This window comes from Melopsittacus undulatus, chromosome 3 (assembly GCF_012275295.1).
Source record: "Melopsittacus undulatus isolate bMelUnd1 chromosome 3, bMelUnd1.mat.Z, whole genome shotgun sequence".
Taxonomy (NCBI): Eukaryota; Metazoa; Chordata; class Aves; order Psittaciformes; family Psittaculidae; genus Melopsittacus; species Melopsittacus undulatus.
In genome coordinates this window covers 75,641,859-75,661,959 of record NC_047529.1, presented here as the reverse complement: position 1 = coordinate 75,661,959, position 20,101 = coordinate 75,641,859, and the positions used below count along the sequence as shown (strand labels likewise).

The 20,101-nt window shown below is 40.8% G+C and overlaps 2 protein-coding genes across 2 annotated transcripts; both read right to left on the bottom strand.

Moving 5' to 3' along the window:
- Nucleotides 1-1,314: 1,314 nt before the first annotated feature.
- On the bottom strand, nt 1,315-11,544 carry ZC2HC1B (zinc finger C2HC-type containing 1B). Its single transcript, XM_013129277.1, is given in 9 exon segments — nt 1,315-1,426; nt 2,236-2,314; nt 3,168-3,273; nt 3,987-4,105; nt 5,966-6,104; nt 7,076-7,195; nt 9,233-9,297; nt 10,686-10,767; nt 11,500-11,544. Coding segments are annotated over 9 exon segments (867 nt in total).
- LTV1 (LTV1 ribosome biogenesis factor) lies at nt 11,303-19,970 on the bottom strand. The gene is made up of 11 exons (XM_031049859.2): nt 19,838-19,970; nt 18,575-18,706; nt 17,902-18,090; nt 16,744-16,831; nt 15,687-15,807; nt 14,945-15,188; nt 14,348-14,475; nt 13,249-13,388; nt 12,998-13,050; nt 12,067-12,267; nt 11,303-11,808 (listed from the first exon to the last, which is right to left on the bottom strand). Exons 1-11 carry the CDS (start codon nt 19,838-19,840, stop codon nt 11,695-11,697), a joined length of 1,413 nt encoding a protein of 470 aa, XP_030905719.1. The 5' UTR covers nt 19,841-19,970; the 3' UTR covers nt 11,303-11,694.
- Between the last annotated feature and the right edge of the window lie 131 nt (nt 19,971-20,101).

Here is a 20,101-nt window from a genome sequence, read left to right as displayed (position 1 = left end):
CCTCCACAACATTTCTGCCTTATATCAATCAATTTCTGAAAGTAATTAAAGTTTTTAATGCAAAAATGAGATTTGGGTTTAGTCTGAACTTGACATGCTTTGAAGCTGATGCACAGCATATGTGGCCATTTTTCAATTACCAATCACTATCATTGATTGTTTACTGGAAAATTCTATTAAATACATTCATGAAATTAAAAAATGTCCATTTGTTCTGTTCAGTATTACCGAAGTAAAGCATTCAGAGGAAAAAAATGTTCACATCATACTGGATCTCTCTACGTGTTCTTAAAAGCATTGGAGGCAGCACTGGCAGTGTCCCTCCCCTTTGTAGGCAGTCCGTTAATTACACCCTAGCAACTGATACAGAAAATGTCACAACTGTAGAAAGGACAGCATAAGAAGCTTTGTGCCTGGAGGGAAAGAAGGAAAGAAGACAGTGAACTTCAGTTTGCTGATTTTATTTAATGTGGTAGCTGTAGCGCTTTAGGTGGAAGAGGTGCTGGAAGATCGAGTTGCTTAAGGTCTTCTATAATTCATCATCAGAGGAAAACCTTAACACAGCCTTGTTGACCAGCCACTCTATCTTCTGTTGCGCATTTGCAGTCTGAAAGCAGCAACAAGCCATATACTTGTTATTTGTATAGAAACTGCTGTTATATTTTACTCTATGTTATCTAACAAGATTAAACCTTAATCCCTGGGAAGGTTTATGGATGGAGCAGCTCATCCTGGAAGCTACTTCCAGGCACATTAAGAATGAGAACATTTATTTGCACCACTTGAAGCCAGTTTCTCACATCTGCTTTCTCAGCTAAAAAGCACTCTTGGGTAGCACTGAAGCTGATCTCTCGCTAGCCCAAAGTGCTCTGTAAAGCACCTGGCAACATGCAAGTTTTACAGAAGATGCAGCTGCCAACAGCTGAGCACCTACAAGCTCACACAGGCCAGTTGCTTCCACAGTTCCCAGGGACATAAAGAACTCTGTCCTGTAATTTGGGTGCTGGTGTGGGTGTCTGTGCTGGGGACCTGCTGGAAGCACTGACTGTCCTAAGTGTCTAGACTGGCTGCAACCACAACTCTAGCAATTTCTGGACTCATCACTGTCCATAGGGAAAGAGGTGTCTCCTCCCCAAGCCTATCAAACCCCCAGTTTCAGAGTTCAGTGGCTAAACCTAGAGAGCAGTGGTGGCATCAATAAATCCCTACTGGTCTGCAAGACTTTGCATGATAACCATGAAAGTTACTACACTGTTAACACAGTCACGGGTAATCAGGGGAGTGGAGAACACCAGATGAGACCACTGGATACTGTCAATAGTTTTTGCTGTAGCTGGCAAAGTCAGGGAGATCAGTAGTGTCAATGATGGACCATGGACTGAATGCTCCCATGCCCATTGCAATCCTCCCCACAGCCACTGACCATCTGCAATCAAGGCAGAAAAGCTCCACATAAAAAGACCCTGCAAAGACTTTGAGTCTGAGTTTTTGCAGCAGACTGTGCATGTTAGTATTCATCCCACTCTCTAAGCACTTTTATAAGCTCATCTCTCAGGCTCAAGATGTGTTGCCAGCTACAGGGAACATCTTGGCTACAGGATCTCATATTCTGCAGTCATATGCATCTCACAGGGGTGCAAGATGCTGATCATCTGAGCCACCCCCTTGTACAAAAGCACCACAACCGCCTTATGCAAGGGCTGGAAGCTTTTTGTGCTGCTCAGACATGGCTCTGCATGGCCCAAATGGGAAAAACACTTTAACTGCATGGTCTGAAGAGCAGAAGCACCAAACACCATGGTCTGGGAAAGAAAACATTAGAGAGAAGAAAGAACCTCCACACCATCATCCTGACATATTGAAATGGATGCTGGCATCTTCCTCACTTGGAAGCACATTGTGCTACCGAGGTTTGCATTATCAAACAGTAAATCTTCTCAAGATGCATGTTACAGAAGAATAGTCGCTGCCTGCTTGAGATGGAGCTGCTCCAAACCAGAGACTGTGTAACAACAAAAGAATATTCTCAGCAGCCTATACTGGGGACATGAGGAGCTCTGCAAGTTTTCAGTGCAGTTGATTGCTTCAATTAACACAAAGAAGTTCATACTGCAAACACAAGTATAGCAAGAAGCGTATCAAGTACGATATCAACAAGATACTGTGCATACACAGAAGCACACAAGGTCCTTTTATGTTATAAATTTGAAATAATAAAAAGAAATAATTTCTTACCCAAATGCTCCTGAAGCCTTTTGTCCAGTTGATGCACCCAAAGATTTTCTGGGTTTCTGTAGTATTCCTGAAGAGGTCTCTGCAGATCATTGTTAAAATAAAACATCATAATCCACATAAATTCAACATGAAACCCAGAAATGTAGGGATCAAAGATACTGCTACAAAGAGCACTGTGTGTTACCATTTGTAGGTTATAATGCAAATAACCATTAAAATAACTTTGCAAAACATCTTCTAAACATAGACTGAGCACAGGTCATGATTACCAGTAGCAATGGGTGCTATCAAACACATTATATAGTATCCTGCTTAGAGGGAACTGTTTTAGGAATGCAGCAATGTTAATTTTAAGGCTGAATCAACAAGGGGAAATTCATATAGAACAAACAACATAAAAACTTGATGCTTCATCTAAATGGACTTAAAGAAGATGGAATGAATCTTAGAATTGAAGATTAAGGGTTATGGAGTCCTTTATGAGAAAGAAGAAACCTCACACCCAGACTGCATATTTTAGTTCTATATAGATAATTCTGTTTGAGGACCTATAACTGAAAAGGCTAAGTGCTTCCTGAGTACCTGCATGCAAATCTCTGTTTTTGCACTCAGCAGAATAGATGAGGATAATGACTGGGCAAGGCATTTAACACCAACAACATCCACTTGGAAATTTCTGATCTTTCTCATTTCTGATAAGTGTTGTACAGAAATGAGGTTGGGATTTCACATCCTGGGCTTGAGAAAAAAAAAAACAACCAAAAAGCAACCAAACAAACCCAAACCTAACCAAAAATAAATAAAAAATAAATCAATTTTTTTTATTCTATCAGAAAACTGGATTCCAAAGCCCAGGATATGCTCTAAATGCCAACCCCTGCCTCAAATACATCAGAGTTTCTTATGCAAAAAACAGACATGGCTAAATGAACTCCTGTCTGGCCTAGGTTTGTCTGTACCGGCATCTTCTTGTGCTCTCTTCTGAAGCGGTAATGAAGCAGCTGCTGGGGGTTTCCTCCGAGTCACCGGCTGCTTGCCCTGGTGGAAGAAGATCCACAATCCACACTGAATATCAGCAAGAGCCTGGTGTGAGCTCCAAACTGCTGCTGAAGCAGTGCCAGGAAGAAAGGTGGAAAAAGGTGCACCCCCTCCCACTTGGAAGCTTTTTTCCTGCCCAACATAAGTAAAAGAGTAGTAAGATTTTCAAACATATGAAAGAGAATCAGTACCCTGCTAAAGGATCTGTTTACTTTAATTTGGGGTTTTTTTGTATAAAATAGGAGCTGATGAGCTCCACTTTGCTGATCCCCAGAGGGACTTAGCCCTTTGGCCTTGTGTCTATCCACCGGGGAATAAATCAGCTATACATCTGCAGGGAACAGCAAACCTGCCAACAGCAGGGAGCCCTAATGAACAGGAAGAGCTTTCTCCATGTATTGCAAAAGCTGACAGGTTCCTGCTTCCCTACAGCTGTTCCCCTGGAATCCATTCACGGAACAATCTGAAGAAACTGGTGACCAACTTTCTCATACTACTACCATATCCTATCATTTTTTATATAACTGGAGACAAGAGAATTCAGTTTGGGGAAACCCTTAGCCGATATTCACCATGTATCTTGCCTTAAGAGTTTACCAACTTCCCTGGAATCTGAACTTTTATGGTAATACAGGCCTTTACTCACCCTAAGCTACCCTTCAGCAAATCTGCCTCCAGGGCAGGGCAAGGCAAGTGTGACTATGTTTGCTTACCATTGGTCTGGTGGTCTTTGCAGCAAAGGCACGGCGGAAGGCTTGTTCTTCAAACTTTATGTGCCTCTCTGCTGCAGCTTCATTAAATGTTCGTGAGCAGTATGGACACTGAATGTAATCTGGCCATAAGAAAGGAACAACTTGTGTCAGTTTATACACTACAGAAGGATTGCCTTGCTTTACTGGAGCACTCAAAAAATACAGGCTTATGGTACTGAACCAGTAAACAGTATCTGCTTTCAAAAATAAGTCCCTCGGGATTGATACAGGCAGATAATAATCTTTGTCCTATTCCCACCCCCAATCTCACAATTAACAAGTCTGCAGAAAAAGCATTATTCAGAAGTTCCTGGAGTAGTCAAACCCAATGATTTTAAGACTTTTGGAGATTGGTCATCAAGATTTCTCTTTGGCAAAACACTGCTGAAGAAGCTGTGCCCCACCAGCCGAGCCACATCCAAGAGCCAGGTTTGAGTGTGAAGCAGCACTGTGAAGAACACACAGCAGTGCTTTACAGAGTCAGTTTTGAGTGTTACAGTTCTGATTCCAGTAAAAGCTATTCAGTGACATTTATCTCTGGTGCAGTCCTACCTGTTTCAATGAACAGTCAGTGTTCAGGGTCAACACAGTCACATTCAGCCTTTTCACCCCCCTCTCAATTCTCAGATCTCTCCCCCCTGACCAATACTGACCAGTACAAAACAGCCCAAGTGTCCTTACCCTAATATTACAGATACAGTATCTTTACCAATTGCTTTTCTCAGTAACAGCCCAGAAAAGGTGGCCCAAGCAGTCACTGAAAGCCAGCTCCAGACCAGCAGCATGGGCAAAATGGTTCTGAATGCAGGGGAGAAGATGAGATGGGGCAGATGCTTTGAGGGGCTGTCAGGTGGACCTGGCACTTTAGGGGAGAACAGGGAGCTCTATCGGGAGAAGGAGTAGAAGGAAGGGGAATATCTTACTCTCGTCCCCATTATCCATGGGTTTTCTCTCTAGTCCTGTAGTACAGGGTGTATATCCTGTAAGTACAGGATATACATCCTCACTAGGCCCCTCAGCAATGTGTCTTTCCTAAAAAGCAGTTCTCCACAGTTCCTTTCTCCACAGCCACCACTGCTCTTGCACAACTCGGTTTCCTCCAAGAGGGAGAAGGAAAGGGAGGAGTTAGACAAGAAATTACAGGAGTCATTAAAGAGTTCAGCAGTGGAAGTTCAGAGAGGAGCTTGACCCCAATCAAGGAAGGAAGAGGTATCCAGTTGCTTATACTGCATCGCCATCATCTACAAGAGGAGAAAGGCTGGAATCACAGCAGCTGGTTTTGCTATCAGTCAGTAATTCCTGCTCTGGAAGTAAGCCCAGAGAGCCCCCCTTTCTCTCCTGCCCTCCACCTTCCTAATGCAGGCAGGACTCCACTAGGACCCTTTCCAAGACTGCTCCCACATCTCATAAATCACATCTCATGAGAAATATTGGCTGTATGTGCCTCTTTTTGGATCCATGACTTCTACCATGGTGAGCTCTGTGCAGAGACCACACCTGATATTAGTAGTAAACCAGACCCATCTTTTTCTAAATTACTTCCCCTGTCTGCACAGCTGGGTGGGGAAGGGAACAGTGGAAAAACCACCACATGGGAGTGGGGAAGCCTGTGGGCACTACAGTTGTTCTGGATGGTGAGGGGGTACATTTCACCGTGGTACAGTCTGTACCAGAGCACAGGCATCCTGAATCTCCTCCCAAAGCACTAATACCCGACTCCAAACTTGCTACCTTTAAACTTAAAAGGCGCAGTTAGCTTTCCCTTCCTCCACATCACCTCTGCATTGCATTCCTACTCAATTTAAGCCAAGAAATGAAATGATGTTGACACTGTTTTGTGGCAGGGTGTGCCAACTGAAGCCCAGCAGTGCATACTAAGCGGTCACCGCTTTACCAATGATCAGTACAGGAATGGCAATAAGATAAGGTAGACCACAAACCTGGGTTGATGCTTGGTGGGGGAGGAGGTGGAAGAGGGCGGCCCTCCTTCAGAGCTTTGGTGACCTCCTTGGCTGATCGAATAGCATTAATAAAATCCTCATGGTGCTGCCTCCAATTAGATTTCTTCTCCAGCTGTTTCTGTAATGGGAGTAAAGGAAGGCACAAACTATATTTCTCCATTGCAAGGGCCAAAGAAGTATCTTAGGGTGAGCGTTTTTCCTTTCTGAGGGAAAGGGAAAATATTACAGGGAAAGGAAATTTGCATTTTAAACGCTGATACAACCCTTTGCTGTCTACTGATAGCATCTGAAGATGGATACAAGAACAATGCACTCAAACAAAACGCTGAGGTTGCAGCAGAACAAAAGGTGCTTAAGAGGGACCAGAATTGACACTATCATCCACATCTTCTCCTCTGCTTGACAGATTCTTCTTCTTGCTTTAAACCTCTGTGCACTTCTGTTTCTTTCCATAATTGATTTTAAAGGATATTTTATGTCAGTCTGCATGGATACCAAATCGGCAGCAGTTTGGCATCTCTGGGTAAAATCACACACATGTGTGTCCATGTGTATTTCCCTCCTCCCCAGCAATGCATGAAAACAACCTTGTTCCAGTAAGAGCTTAAGCCTTTTGCCCTCCAGCTTTGTAAATAAGTTAAATTTAAATACATTTATAGACCCTTGAGTTCAATAGCAATGAATCTCAATAGCTCCATCTGCAGATCTAGGCTACTGGCAGCTCTCAGGTACAACCTGGTGCATTAATGCACCAGCAATATTGGATCACACTCTATTTCAGATTTAAGTGAAGAGCAAGCTGACAGACTCACATAGTCTCTAAAATACATGCACAAGCATTTCCTGGAAGAGCAGAGGTACTTAACGTGCCCAGAGTAGTCACAACACCTACTGGTTTGGCTTCCAAATGAGGAAATATCCTCAAACGCTAGCAGCACAGGGAGGGGGAGGAAAGAATTTGGCACCAAGTCAAGCACATATGTGAGACTCATCCACAACATCCAGGCTTTGTCCTCAGAGGAAACAATAGCATTACTGAATGAAAGACTTCATATGGAGATAACACGTAAGCTTCAATTTCAACTATACCTTTTGTGGGTGCTGCTTCCTAATGGTCATGATTTCTGTTCCCTGCAGTCTCTGCTTCATAGAGCTGAAGGGCTTGCGCTTCTTGTTGAAGACTTTCCTGCATATTGGATCATGCCTCAGCTGGGATGCAAAGAAAAAAGTCATTTATAGGTTGAAGTCACCCTTTGTTAGCAATGATTCCTTACTCAGGCTTTAAAATCACTGCTCTTCAGCAGCAGGAGCTGAAGCAGTATTTATTTCAGGTTCAGTTTAACTCCTGAAGGAGTTCAGCAAAACTTTGAAAAGCTGTCCAAGTACAGCAGCAGTTTCACGCAAATAAGAAATAGAAGCCATTTCCAGTTCTGCTCAGGGACATGCTGGAGGCCAGCACAAATAATGACTCGCAGAGAAGAACAGACTGGGGCTGTGAGAAGGAACAGTCCTGTTGAGCTCCCCCTGCTCCCCAACACACTTGTTTTTCTGTCCTTCTTTGTTAAAAGGAAAACAGGCTGATCCTGCTCAAGAGGCCTATATTTATATTATTAGCTCTTTAAATTTATATAAGTATTCCAGAGCAGGGGCAAACAGCAGCACTGTCCATTCCATCACCACCATTGAAACAGTGACAGCCCCAGGCTGCAGGGAAGCAGCTGCTTACCAGCACACATAACCCAACAGCTCAGGAGAACTAGGGTAACATCTACCGCTGAGAGCACAGGGGAAGTTTAGGTAGGTAGATACCGGGTGCTGAATCTGTGGAAGAGCCACACCTCATGGCAAAGAGGTTTTAAGGTTCAGAACTGTCTCAGATTTTAGCATCAGCCTCACTCTTCTGCAACAGGATGGGCAATCCCCTTTGTGAGGAACACAGTGAAAGCAAGGACCAATCTACCTCTTTTGTACTGTGGATCACGCCTATTTGAGACCACCTGCAGCTGCTAAATTAAAGACTTCTTTCTTATTTTCCTTTGCTTATTCCCATTTCCAGTTCTCAGTTACTCTTCTCAACCTTCTCATTAACTTCTCTATGCCATCCACTCTCTTCCTCTAAGAGTTAAAGCAGCTGCCTGCATTTTGGTTACAGCTCAGCTGGGCCAAAACCACCTCATTCCACTACAACACAAATTTCTAAATTCACATTTTCCTTTGAACCTTCCTACTCATGTACTTCAGATCCTTATCTTCTGATTCTAGATATTTTTGATGGCAAGCCTGAAGATTCCTCTGCAGAACCAAGAGGGCAGCAGATACCTACCAAGCAGGTACCGAGGACCATGCCAGTCCTGCATCACCAAGGCACAGAGAAGCATTACAGGACTTGCATCTCATGTCAGTCACAGTGACAAGAAACTTCCTGTCTCCCTCAGAACATAGATAGCTGTCTGCTCAAATGATTTTGTTAGAGTAAACCATCATATTCTTCATGTATCTGATCACAGATACCAAACACGGAACTACTAGCACAGGGTATCTCCACCTTCATCTCAGCACTCATAATCACTCAGCTTACAGTGTACTTTTCTTGTCTGTTTTTTGGTTTTTCACTAAATCAGATTTGAGTTCTATCGTGGGGCTGATCTGATCTACCACAGAGCCACAGGATCAGTAATGCAAACTGAGGAGGGGAGGGGTACATGCAGAGCCCACCCCTTGGAGATAAACCCTGCTGTTGGGTTGTGCCAGGCAAACTGTGCAGCCACCTAGTTTGTAATCCAGGGATCAGCGAGGTCAGGGGGAATCTTTTCATTCACTTCTGCAGGCTTTGGAACAGAGCCTGGTGCCCACATTATGCTGTCAAAGGGACTACTTATCAGATGGTTTATTAGTCTGTTTTTCCCAGGATGCCTGAAATAACAAGTTCTGCCTGGAAACCTGGAAACCAAAGGAAGCTTCAGGTTAGGAATTTATGTCTCACCAAGAGATAACATAATTTTAAACACAATATATAGTAATCACCTGGTTTTGGACAAGCAGTAAATGAAGATTTGTGCACATTCAGTAATCCTCTAATCAAGCTCACTTAATTCATTTAATCATTCATCAGATCATTTGCTCTTTCAACATGTGTTTAACCCATTTCTCTACTAGCAGCCACCTCCTCCTTGCCCAGTGCTCACCACCCTTCAGCTGAACTCATCAACATTCCTCATTAACATTCCCATTAAAAAAATGAATTACCAGAACATCTTGTGCAAAACGTCTTCCACAGGTTCTGCAAGGAGCCAGAGCTTGACTTTGGGCAGCTGTGTGAAATGCAAAACGTGCAAGAGTCTCAGTTACACAGTACAAGATGGCTTGACTAGCACAGAGTCAGCGTTTGAACTGAGCCCTTGCTGCAACAGTGTTTCACTGTCAGAAAGGGACATTTCCTGTCATCTGCCAGGGCTCCCTTTCACAGAGTTACCTGATTTACCTTGTTCCTATGATGCACAAGCTCACCTTTACTACAATGGACAGCCTTTGGTTTTCCACATGACTGCTCAGGTATGTCCTTTCACAATGACATCATGGTTGGATGAGATGATGGAAGAGTACTCTAGCTCATTGCTGCATTAATTCAGGGAGAGGGGCTGCTGGGAAGCCAGAGCAGGTGACTTGCAATTCTATTTATCCATTTGTAAATCATCAGGAGCCAGCAACACCCAGCAATGTCTTGGGGTAAACTGTTGCTATTCCAGAAAGCTGCAGGTGTCACATTAAGTGGATGCAATCCTCATTCTTAAGGCAGAAGTTTCCATAACATGTCAGACAGCATTCCAAGATTATCTTTGTAAATGTCAAGTTTGTGGGGATTTTTTTTTAAATCAGTAATTTTTTTTTAAAAAAAGAATTTAAATGTTTGAAGTTACACAGAAAGTAGATTTAAAGCCTTTCTGACTCCAGTGGCAGTCACATATTCTCATTTCAGAGCGCAGACATAACTTGTACTAAACAAAACCAGCTTTCAGGAAAACTTCAACAATAACTTAAGATCCCTTTTCACAAGGTGTGCAACCTACAGAGAGAAAGACTTCAAATATAAGTGTTCCTTACCTGCTCTTGCTGAGACAAAAGAAACCTTGTCTTACTGATCAGATGTGTGACTGTTTTGTTTCTTTCTTTTTCCTTCAGATTTTACCATATTCCAAGGCACAGAGTTAAGGTTACTACAGTGTTTCATTGATAACAAGTGTAGATAAACAAAGCAATTCTATAACCTTTTTGATGCTTACTCTGTTTAAATGTCTTTCCACTTTTGTTCCCCAGCAACATCTTTCTGTGTGTCTGTGCTTAGTCTGTGATATCATCTTCCTTTCAAGTGTCTTCCTCTGCCTCCCCCACCCTTTCCTCTGTTCTCATCCCCTCAAGGTTTTGACTGATACAGTTTAGGCATGAGCACAGTTATCAATGAATAAGCAATGAGAAGTCAAAGAAAAGGACAATTCACAGCAGATGAGTTACTTTAGACATGTACCACAGCAGATGAGTTAAGGACTAGTAAAGAACATGTGCACTGTCTTTATTAAAGGCTCTTGCAGGGGGGTTGGACTAGATGATCTTTTGAGGTCCCTTCCAACCCTTGGGATTCCGTGATTCTGTAAGTCACAGAACCACATGCCACCCAAAACACTGAGCAGCATCTACTACTCACTTGTTCCATTTCCATTTAACTATTTACCTGGTACCTGACTCATCTCAACAGAATGGTTTCTCAGATGTCCTCTTCTGTGTTGCTGTCAGGAAACATGAGTACTAGCTGGTGTCTTCTTTACTCAGGAGCTTGCCATTCCAAGTTACCACACATCAGCATTATGTAATTAACAATTATGACACAGGCAGACCTTCAAGCCTGTGAAGCACCTGAAAACTAATGCAGGTATCGGCTAAATGAAAACTTGTTCGAATCTTACAGATGATTCTTACTGATTTGGTTAACACAGTCACTTCAACAGTTTTTGAAAATGCTTAGTCTAGATGTGAAAGCTCCACTGACACTTCAATTTCCTGAGCAGTGATCAAGAGATTTTTAAATAGAATCACAGAATCATAGAATAGTTAGGGTTGGAAAGGACGTTAGGATCATCTTGTTCCAACCCCCCTGCCATGCCTATTTATTCCCTTCACTAAAATCACGTTACTTTGTCAATATATTATAAATGCCTTCTTCCAATAAAAACAAGTACTTTGAACTGTTTCTGTACATTAAAAGGCCTCACCAGTCCTTCTGCTGCATTTAACCATGAATATAAGGGACAGAACACAGATATATTGCTTTGTAAACTGAGATAATTTAATAGAAGAATTTAAGCAGATAGATCAGTAAGATTCTGCTGATTTGTTGAATACATATACAAATACGTATATAAAACTTTGTCCAGGGATAGTTTGTGAGAAAATTACATTTTTTATAATTTTAGTACCTTTCTATTGTAATGAAAATCTGCAAAAGTTGCCACGTCACTCACGACAGAATAGACATCACTAAAAGATGGTTTTATGCATAACTGCATTTCAGAAAGAATAACAAGTTCCTGGTTCTTGTTACAGTAGTATGTGAATAACCCCCTTGGAGCATAACTGGCAAAGTTATGAGCTAGCAGTTCCCTTCTCAATCCAAATGAAAACTTGAGTTTGTTTCCAAAGAAAGTTCAGCAGTTTCATCAAGACAGCTTCAGTCCTTGAACGTTCTGTTTCAGATTGAGCAACTCTTTCTCTTGCCTCGTTTTCTCCATTTTGAAGGCTAGCTTGTTGGCTTTCTTTTCCATCCTGCGTTCCTGTGCATATCAATAATTAAAGATTTAGAAAATAGGCATGACATGCAAGAAGACACCATTCTAATTAACAGTTCAAGATCATGAAAACAGCAGCAATCTGGACAATAATATTATTAGCAGTAACCAGTCTTTTGAGACCAGCAAGTCTTTCCCATTGATTTCCAGACACAAGAACAAGTGAGCTTTAAGAAAGTCTGTGAGACAGAATTCAGATAATATAACATGTTTTTTCAGGTTCTTATTTAAAACAAAGCGTACCTTTCGCTCCTCTTTTATTGCCTGTTTTCTAGCTCTGCGATCCTCTTTGCTCTCGTCTTTGGAACGGGGCTGTGTTGATGCTCTTGGCAGGTCGCTGCCATTAATCATTTGCATGCGTTCGATCTGCTTAGCAGTAAGACTTTTCTGAGGCAAGATGTGTAGAGGAATTCCAGTCTTCTGGGAAATTTTTATGGGTTTGGGCTAAAATAGAGTGAAAATTACATATGAATGGCCCCCAGCTCTGTCTGCAAGGAGTGCACACCACACTGCCTTATCAGTATAAAAACATTAGATTCAGATTTAACAGTAATAAACATGGAAGTTTCCTCACACTATTTTCTTCCCTCAGAAAAATGCTCATTAATCCCTAAGTAAGAAATTAACCTGTGAAGAAAATCTGGCTTCCTAGAATAAGAAAATAATATAATCTCCCTTTTATTTAAATATTACTAAAAGGCACTTAACTTTCCTTTAGAAACTCCCACAGAAAAGGTTTCCTTTCACAATTTCAAAGATGAATCTATGTTCCAATGATGGGGAATGTCTAGAAGACCAAAAGAACTAGAAGAAATTGTTTTAAACCATAGCAGGGAAATAGAAGGGTATTTTCAAGAAAAAAACCCAAGCAATGTGTGCTTGTGAGACACAGATGACATAAGGGCATATCACAGATAACAAGAAAGCAAATTCCGCACTCTACATTTCTGTCCTGCCATTACAGAAATTTTGAACTTAAGCTATTTTCCTTTTACTAATAAAAAAAATATACCCAAACTCTTCTTCAGTACAGAATCAGTATCAAAATTAACATCCTCCCAACCCTCTTTTCTACTTCTTCTTTTAAAAACAGATATCCATGGAGAAAACAATCATTTTGGTCTCAAGTTTTTCCAGGCCAGGGTATTACTCAGAATAAGTTTGATGATCTTACCTTTGATGGCTCCTTAATAAGTGTTGGGTGATTATATAAGTTTGAGTATGTACCTAGGTCACAAAAAGAAATAGTAGTGAAGGCCTGCAAACAGACATTAAGTATATTTATTATGAATTATATTACCACTTAGTCCTTGAAAATTCACAAGCATTAACTATTTTATCTAAAGCACTGTCAGAAAAGTTCTGACATCACCTATCGTTTACTTTGAAATCCTAGGAAGACACAGAGAATTCCAAAATACTTACTCAAAATGGATTCGCAATCCCATTTCTCTTTTGGTTCCTCAACAACTACGGTTACTATTTCTTCCTTTTCTTCTTCACTTTCTTCATTCATAGGAGAGTCTAAATCTTCACAAGGTTCAAGAGTATCCAATTTCACGCAACTTTGAAGTCCAAAGAACAAAAAAACTAAGGTTTATCTTTTATTGAAAATGTGTAATTATGTAAACCTAGTGTCCTCTCAGTAAAACCCCAAACTAAAGAAAGCTATTCCCAATGGAACTTGCAGCAAAGTTAAGTTTCCTTAAGTAAGCATCCACAAAATACACTAAAACATCAGGACAAGAGGTACAGTCAAGAAAAGAATTCTGGCATTTTGTACGTGACACGTAATGTTTGTGACTGGAGGACAGGAAGAGAAGAGGATATATTTTTTAGTCTGTAAGCAAGGCAGCTCTGGAGGAGAATATGTACTCTGCTACTAACCAGTCATCTTTCACCACAAGGGACACACTACTGTATCTTTCAATCAGGAAACACAAGACTAACGTGAAAACACTTAGTCATTTAACTTTGGGATATTATCACCTGCTTTAAGATAAAGTGAATATACTATGGAAATGCAGTCTTACATGGTCAGAGGGCTGCTTTATAAGCACTAATTTTTGCAGTGCTACAACAGCAATAATAGTCACTTGCAAGTTTGTTATCATGAAACTAAGTATACAATGGAATCAGCTGCACACCAGCGGGACAGAATATCCTTTGCCAGAACAGCAAAAAAACAAGGTAAAGGTGTAGGGAGAAAGGTAAGTTACACTAAAAAGGGAAACGAAGAAAGTCTCTAACTATTACTTGCACTACCCTCAATACAATTATACAAAAGGAGCATAATCTCACATAAATCATCAAAATGCCTCCACTTAATTTTATCATCTCATAAGGTAAGACTTACATTCAGTGACATAAAAAAAATGGATAATATTCATACATAACAGATTTTACTATGGGAAGTAATTGTTGAGTACAAGAACTGGAAACAGCATATCCAAAGTTTCAATACAAACACAAGACTACTTTAGTGAAAGATCTTATGTGAAGCAGTACTTCTGGGGATACATACTTTTTTGCTTTCTCTTTGTAGTAATCATTCAGGACTTCCTGCAACCTAGCATTGTCTGTGTTAATATAGCCTTCTAACTCCACATTATCCAAGGCTCCAATTTCATCTTCATCAAACTGTTCAAAAAACTAAAATAAAGAAGTGGCATCTGTAATTAGATCACATTTGTCATGCAACTTCTTGATAGCCTAAAGAAGATCTATACATTTCTTTCTATTTGCCCCTTTTCCCCTCTCCCCTCTCATTTGCAGAACTGCCAAACAAATCTGCAGTAGGATTTCTTCCTGTCAGTATTCTTATGGCACAGGAGTCACAAAGTTATCTTTTAATAATATATAGATCACCTTCCATAAAATGTTTCTTACTCTGATACATTATTTTAATCTGCACATTAAAAACCCTGTCACTGCTAAAGACAAAAATTACATCATAGTTCCACTGACATCATTTCACAAAGGTATATTTGGCATGGAGAAGACAAAGGGTGAAAGAAGTGAGTCTTTCCCAGGCATTTGCACAGGCATACAGAATATCACCTTGCATACATTTTGACTGTGAGAGCACCCTTATATTTAACACTTTCCTGAGCTGCCTCACCTTCTCAAATCTGTCATCCAGCAGGGTTAACTGCTCATTCCTTCTCATTACTGAAGATGTCATAGAATACTCTGTGAAACGACTTCTGGTTTCTTCTTGCATAAAAAGAAATTCTTTCATCTGTCCATTAACACCATCATCTGATAAAGGCTCTTCTGAATCACAGTCATTACTGCAACTATCCTTTTCATCACTATCATCCTCCACATCTTCCCACTCATCTTCATCCTCAGCATCTGATCCCCTGAACAGAAGTTTAAAAGTTTTAGAGTAATACAAGGACCTTTCCATAGCTCTGACCAACGCTGGGTTATCTGAAACAATTTAGCAATAATAAATTTAAATCTTGAAGGGAAAAGATAAAACTTATTATCTTCAAGCCAGTAAAAGAAAAAATGAGTTTAGCGTAACAAAGCTAGCATACTAATTTTGTCTGAAAGCTAAAACATTCCCGATAACTTCAATTCAAGAATCCTGTTGTTCCATACATTGCATCTGGAAACAAATACGTATAATCCATGAGCTCAAAGTAACAAATGAAATCTATGTCTTGGACAACACATGAAAACTTGATTTTCTAAGCTACCACCCATATAAGACAAGGTAATACTTCTTCCTTTTAACACACCTAAGCATTCAGTTTGAAACCTTAAACCATTCTTGTTTCCTACAAGAACATAAAACAACAAATAGCATCATTCCTATTTACATATGACAAACAGTTCTATAAAGCTGTATCTACCCCTTCTGTGGGTCATTTGCTTGTAGAACAAAATCATCTTCCAGGATATTTTCTGGATTTTCAAAGTCAAAATCATCATCAAGAGCTGCAACAATATCAGGGTCAAAATCTAGCCGTGGTCCTAGAAAGTTAAAAGACAAACAAACCACCACTTAAATACATAAGTTTCTCTGACATTACCAAGCTACTTTCCTGGCTAATATTCAATCCATCTAGACTTTTAATTTGCACTAAGGAAAGATTCAACTTAAATATCGCAAGATTCCTCAATAACATTTGTAGATCTGATACAAGCCAGGGCAAGTCACCAGCCTCTTGTCAATTTTCCTCATCCAGAAATGAAAATTCTCCAGAGGTCTTGCACTTCCATAAATGTACTCTAATACATTTTACTTAGAATACTGTAAAAGCAAAACTATCTAAATTAAAGTACTGTACAATCAACTGCCAAGCCTAGCTCCCAGCCCTTTAAATTCCCTACATCACAAAAGGTCAGAAAGTTTCTCTAATGCAATTAACAGTAGTGTCTTTAGCATTCTTCTGTTAGGACAGAAACCTAACACAATTTCCTTCTGTTATGAAGAATTAGATAGCTGCGCAGTGAATGTTCAGTGCAAACATGGATACGTAACAAAAGCGTACTTAAAGCCTGTAACACTGAAATGATACTAATGAAGGAAAGAAAACACCACTCAGCCTATGTAAGGAAGGGAATTCTTGAGAATGAAAACCAGTTCAGCTTTTGATTCAAACCGATGGAGTAACAAATCAATAGTCTGAGCTACAGCTCTCCCTTGTTATTATTTTGTATTTGCTACACAATAGTAAGAGCTCAAGGATTCTGCACCCCCTGACAGCCCCAGCAAAGCTAAAAAAGCTATTATTAGTGAATCACAGAGGTCTCAAATTGAAACACAGGTATCTTGCAGATCATTATTTATGTCTGCTATCAAGCCTGTTCTAAACCAAAACTAACGTGACACTGTAATTGAAGCCATCATTACCATCTAGTACCTAGATGGCAACTCAAGTTACAGAAAGGTAAAAGATTTGATACCTGAAATAGGAGCAGCTTTATTTAACAAGCCCACATCTTCTTCAAACTCTGTGGCAAATACTGAGGAAGGTAACTTAATAGATGGTGCCTTAGATAAAGAAACAAAAAACAATATTACAATATACTTGTTCTCAGTTTCTCCTTTTGAGTTCACATTTATGAAAATGTGCAGACAATCACATGACCACAAGAAACTCTGTGAGTGCTTGTTAAGTGTTAAGACAAGCCTGACTTTATTGGTGGCAAGTTTTCAAAGTTATGCACTGAAAGCCAGGTAAAGTGTTGGCAGCATTCATTCTCATGTCAATATTCTCCAGGTAAAGAGACAGTATTTTTTTGCATCTCTCAAACTTTTTAGAGAATGGTTGTACAGAACAATTAAATTTGTAAAACTTTTTGGTTTGAAGAACTCTAACACATATTTGAAATTACCCTTTTATTGAAAGTCTTCATAGAATCATAGAATGGTTTGGGTTGGAAAAGACCTTAAGATCATCTAGATCCAACCCCCCTCCCATAGGCAGGGATGCCTCACACTAGACCATATCACCCAAGGCTCTTCAAACCTGGCCCTTGAACACTGCCAGGGATGGAGCACTTATCACTTCTTTGGACAACTCATTCCACTGCCTCACTAACCTCACAGAAAAGAACTTCTTCCTTATAGCTAACCTAAACTTCCCCTCTTCAAGTTTAAACCCATTGCTCCTTGTCCTATCACTAGAGTCCCTGATGAAGAGTCACCAAGGAACTGAAAAGTTTGGTTTTATTCCCTCTGGGTTCTGTCACATTTCACTTTAAAAACATGGAACACTGGTAACAGAACCTGGTATATTTGTAACTCCCAGAGCATTCAAGATTTCTGAAAAACTTAAAAACAAATGCCAACCCCAGGAAAACGCATGACTTGTTCAAACAAATAAGCCATCTCTTTCTAGGAAAACTTGGTATGGGTACATGGCATTTTAACACTGTGCTAGCAAAAACTATCGCTCATCAACTTTTATTTTCACTTGTAGCAAAGTCTTACTGTGGGTCAGAAGTATCCTTATATATAAATAGAGATCACAGTCACTGTATGAATATGATTAATGCATCTACAGAATGCTAAACTCCAACGAACAGGCTAAAATAATTATGAGCAAAAATACTGCTTACTGGAACTCGCTGAATTTCATCTTCTATGCGCCCCTCACTTGTGACAACAATTCTGCTTTGCTGCCCACGAACAGAAGGGACAAGCTCAGAGGGACCAGAGGCTTCTTTTAGATGCTGAAGATAGTCATAGTCATCATCGAAGAAGACTCCATATTTCCGCTGCTCTTCCCTCCTTCGCTCCTCATGCCCCTTGGAATTGTAGAAATACATGGAGTTACTCAAGTCCATTTAAAACTCACTAGCAAAAAGAAAAGCAATTCCTCTATTGAGAATAACTGAATTATAAAGTCCTCCAGTCCTCTCTCCAGTCATTACCCTAACTCACAGCCTACTCGAACATTGTAACTGTTCAGTGTTCAGGTGCTGTGTGACCATGACCTTAAACTTTTTTCCATAAGCAGCATAACTGACAGACCCTGCTTCTTCAGGGTAGGTGAGGCAATTTTTATTGGTTTTTTTAATACATTTATATTTCTAATGCCAGTTGACGTAAGCTAGCAGGTCATAACTCACAACAATCATATTCCCCACAACACCCCCTTCCTTTTAATAAGCTGGACTCAAAACTAGCTTCTCTCAGACTATGTTTTGAATTGTACAATTTCATACCCACTTTTCTCTCCTGCAGCACTTCTTATCTGAATCAACCTCCATATTAAAAGTAAGTACTTACTTTCTGTGTAGGCAGTAGAACTCTCTGGGGTGCAGTATCATCAGCAGCAAGTGGATCCCTCTGACTTCTGTGCACTAAATGAAATGTTACTGCTTTCTTCTTCTCTATGAAGGGTTTCTTCTTCTTGTGAGGCTGAAAAAAACATTTGGTTAATCATTACAAAAAAATGAAATTAAATGCACCTAAAAAGGAATTGTATTCTGCCTCGAGTGTGCAAAAAAAGACTAAGAGTAGCTTAAGTTTTCTCACCACCTTCACAATAGCCATTTCATATACTTTAATACTATATTCAGCTGCAAAACAGCAATACATCGGTACAATATATATTTGGTTGTAGCATATACACCTTACCATGTAACTCTAGAAAGGAATTTTTAAGTAAGTACTTTCTAAACACTAGGTCAAACCTGAAACAAACTTCACCCGAGCAAGGTAGGAAAATGACCTTAGGAAATTCATCTAGACACACCTAGCCTTCTGAAAATTGTTTACAGACATCTGCTCCTACACCAGTAATTCACTACCAATCATGAAGGCTGCACCACTACACAGACATAGCTCTAATAACAAAAATGTACCTACATTATGGACAAACACAAATCCTCAGCACTCTGAGTACAAGCCTGTTCTACAAGTCAGCACATCTGACTTGGGGAAACACTTTAATCAGTGTCCAGCTTTACTTACATACCAAAAGTGTTAACAGATACACGCATCTGGCAAACTACTTTATTGATCTAGCCTGTCTTCTTTACCTGGCAACATTAAGTGTAAAACACGACATACTATATCATATCAAAGCTCAGAGCATATGAACTGCCGACATATGTTTGGAGTTAGAACCCCCAAACTACACTTTAAAACCTTATGCTCACAGCAACCAAAAAGGAAACACAGTACGTTTTTGGAAGCAGGGCACTTGCTACCCTTACAAACCTGCCGGTGGTTGATGGCACAAGGAAAAGTGCTCATGACACAGGGAACCTAACCCCACTCACGGTCCCTCCCATGCCCACCGCCTGGGCGGCTCTCAGGGAAGCAGGCTGCCCCTTCCCTTCCCCTCAGCGGGCCCAGGACTGTCGGCGCGGATGCCGGAGAATGAGGCTCCCGGAGAGCCCAGCAAGCAAAGCGGCCAACAGCCGTTTACCCCTCCACACCGCGCTACGGGAACGGCCGAGTTTAACCCAAACGTTGAGGGAGAATGGAGGGGCACGACAGCCAGCTCACGGCCGCCTGGTTGCCTGTCCCTATCCTCCTCCTCACCATGACGCCAGGGCAGGCCGGGCAGCCCGCGCTGCCCACCACCAAGAAGAACCGCTACCACCCAGCACCCTGGTCCTGCTCGCTCCCACGCGGGCCGGCCGTCAGCGCCGCCGAGCTGCGGCCTCCATCTTGGGATAAACCAGTGACCAACGGAAAGGGGGGAAAAGGTGATAGGCTGCCAGACCGAGTAGGGCTTTTTGTTACCCAGTAACAAAACAGCGAGAATTTCCTCAAACTTAACTAGTATTTTAATAAAAGAAAAGC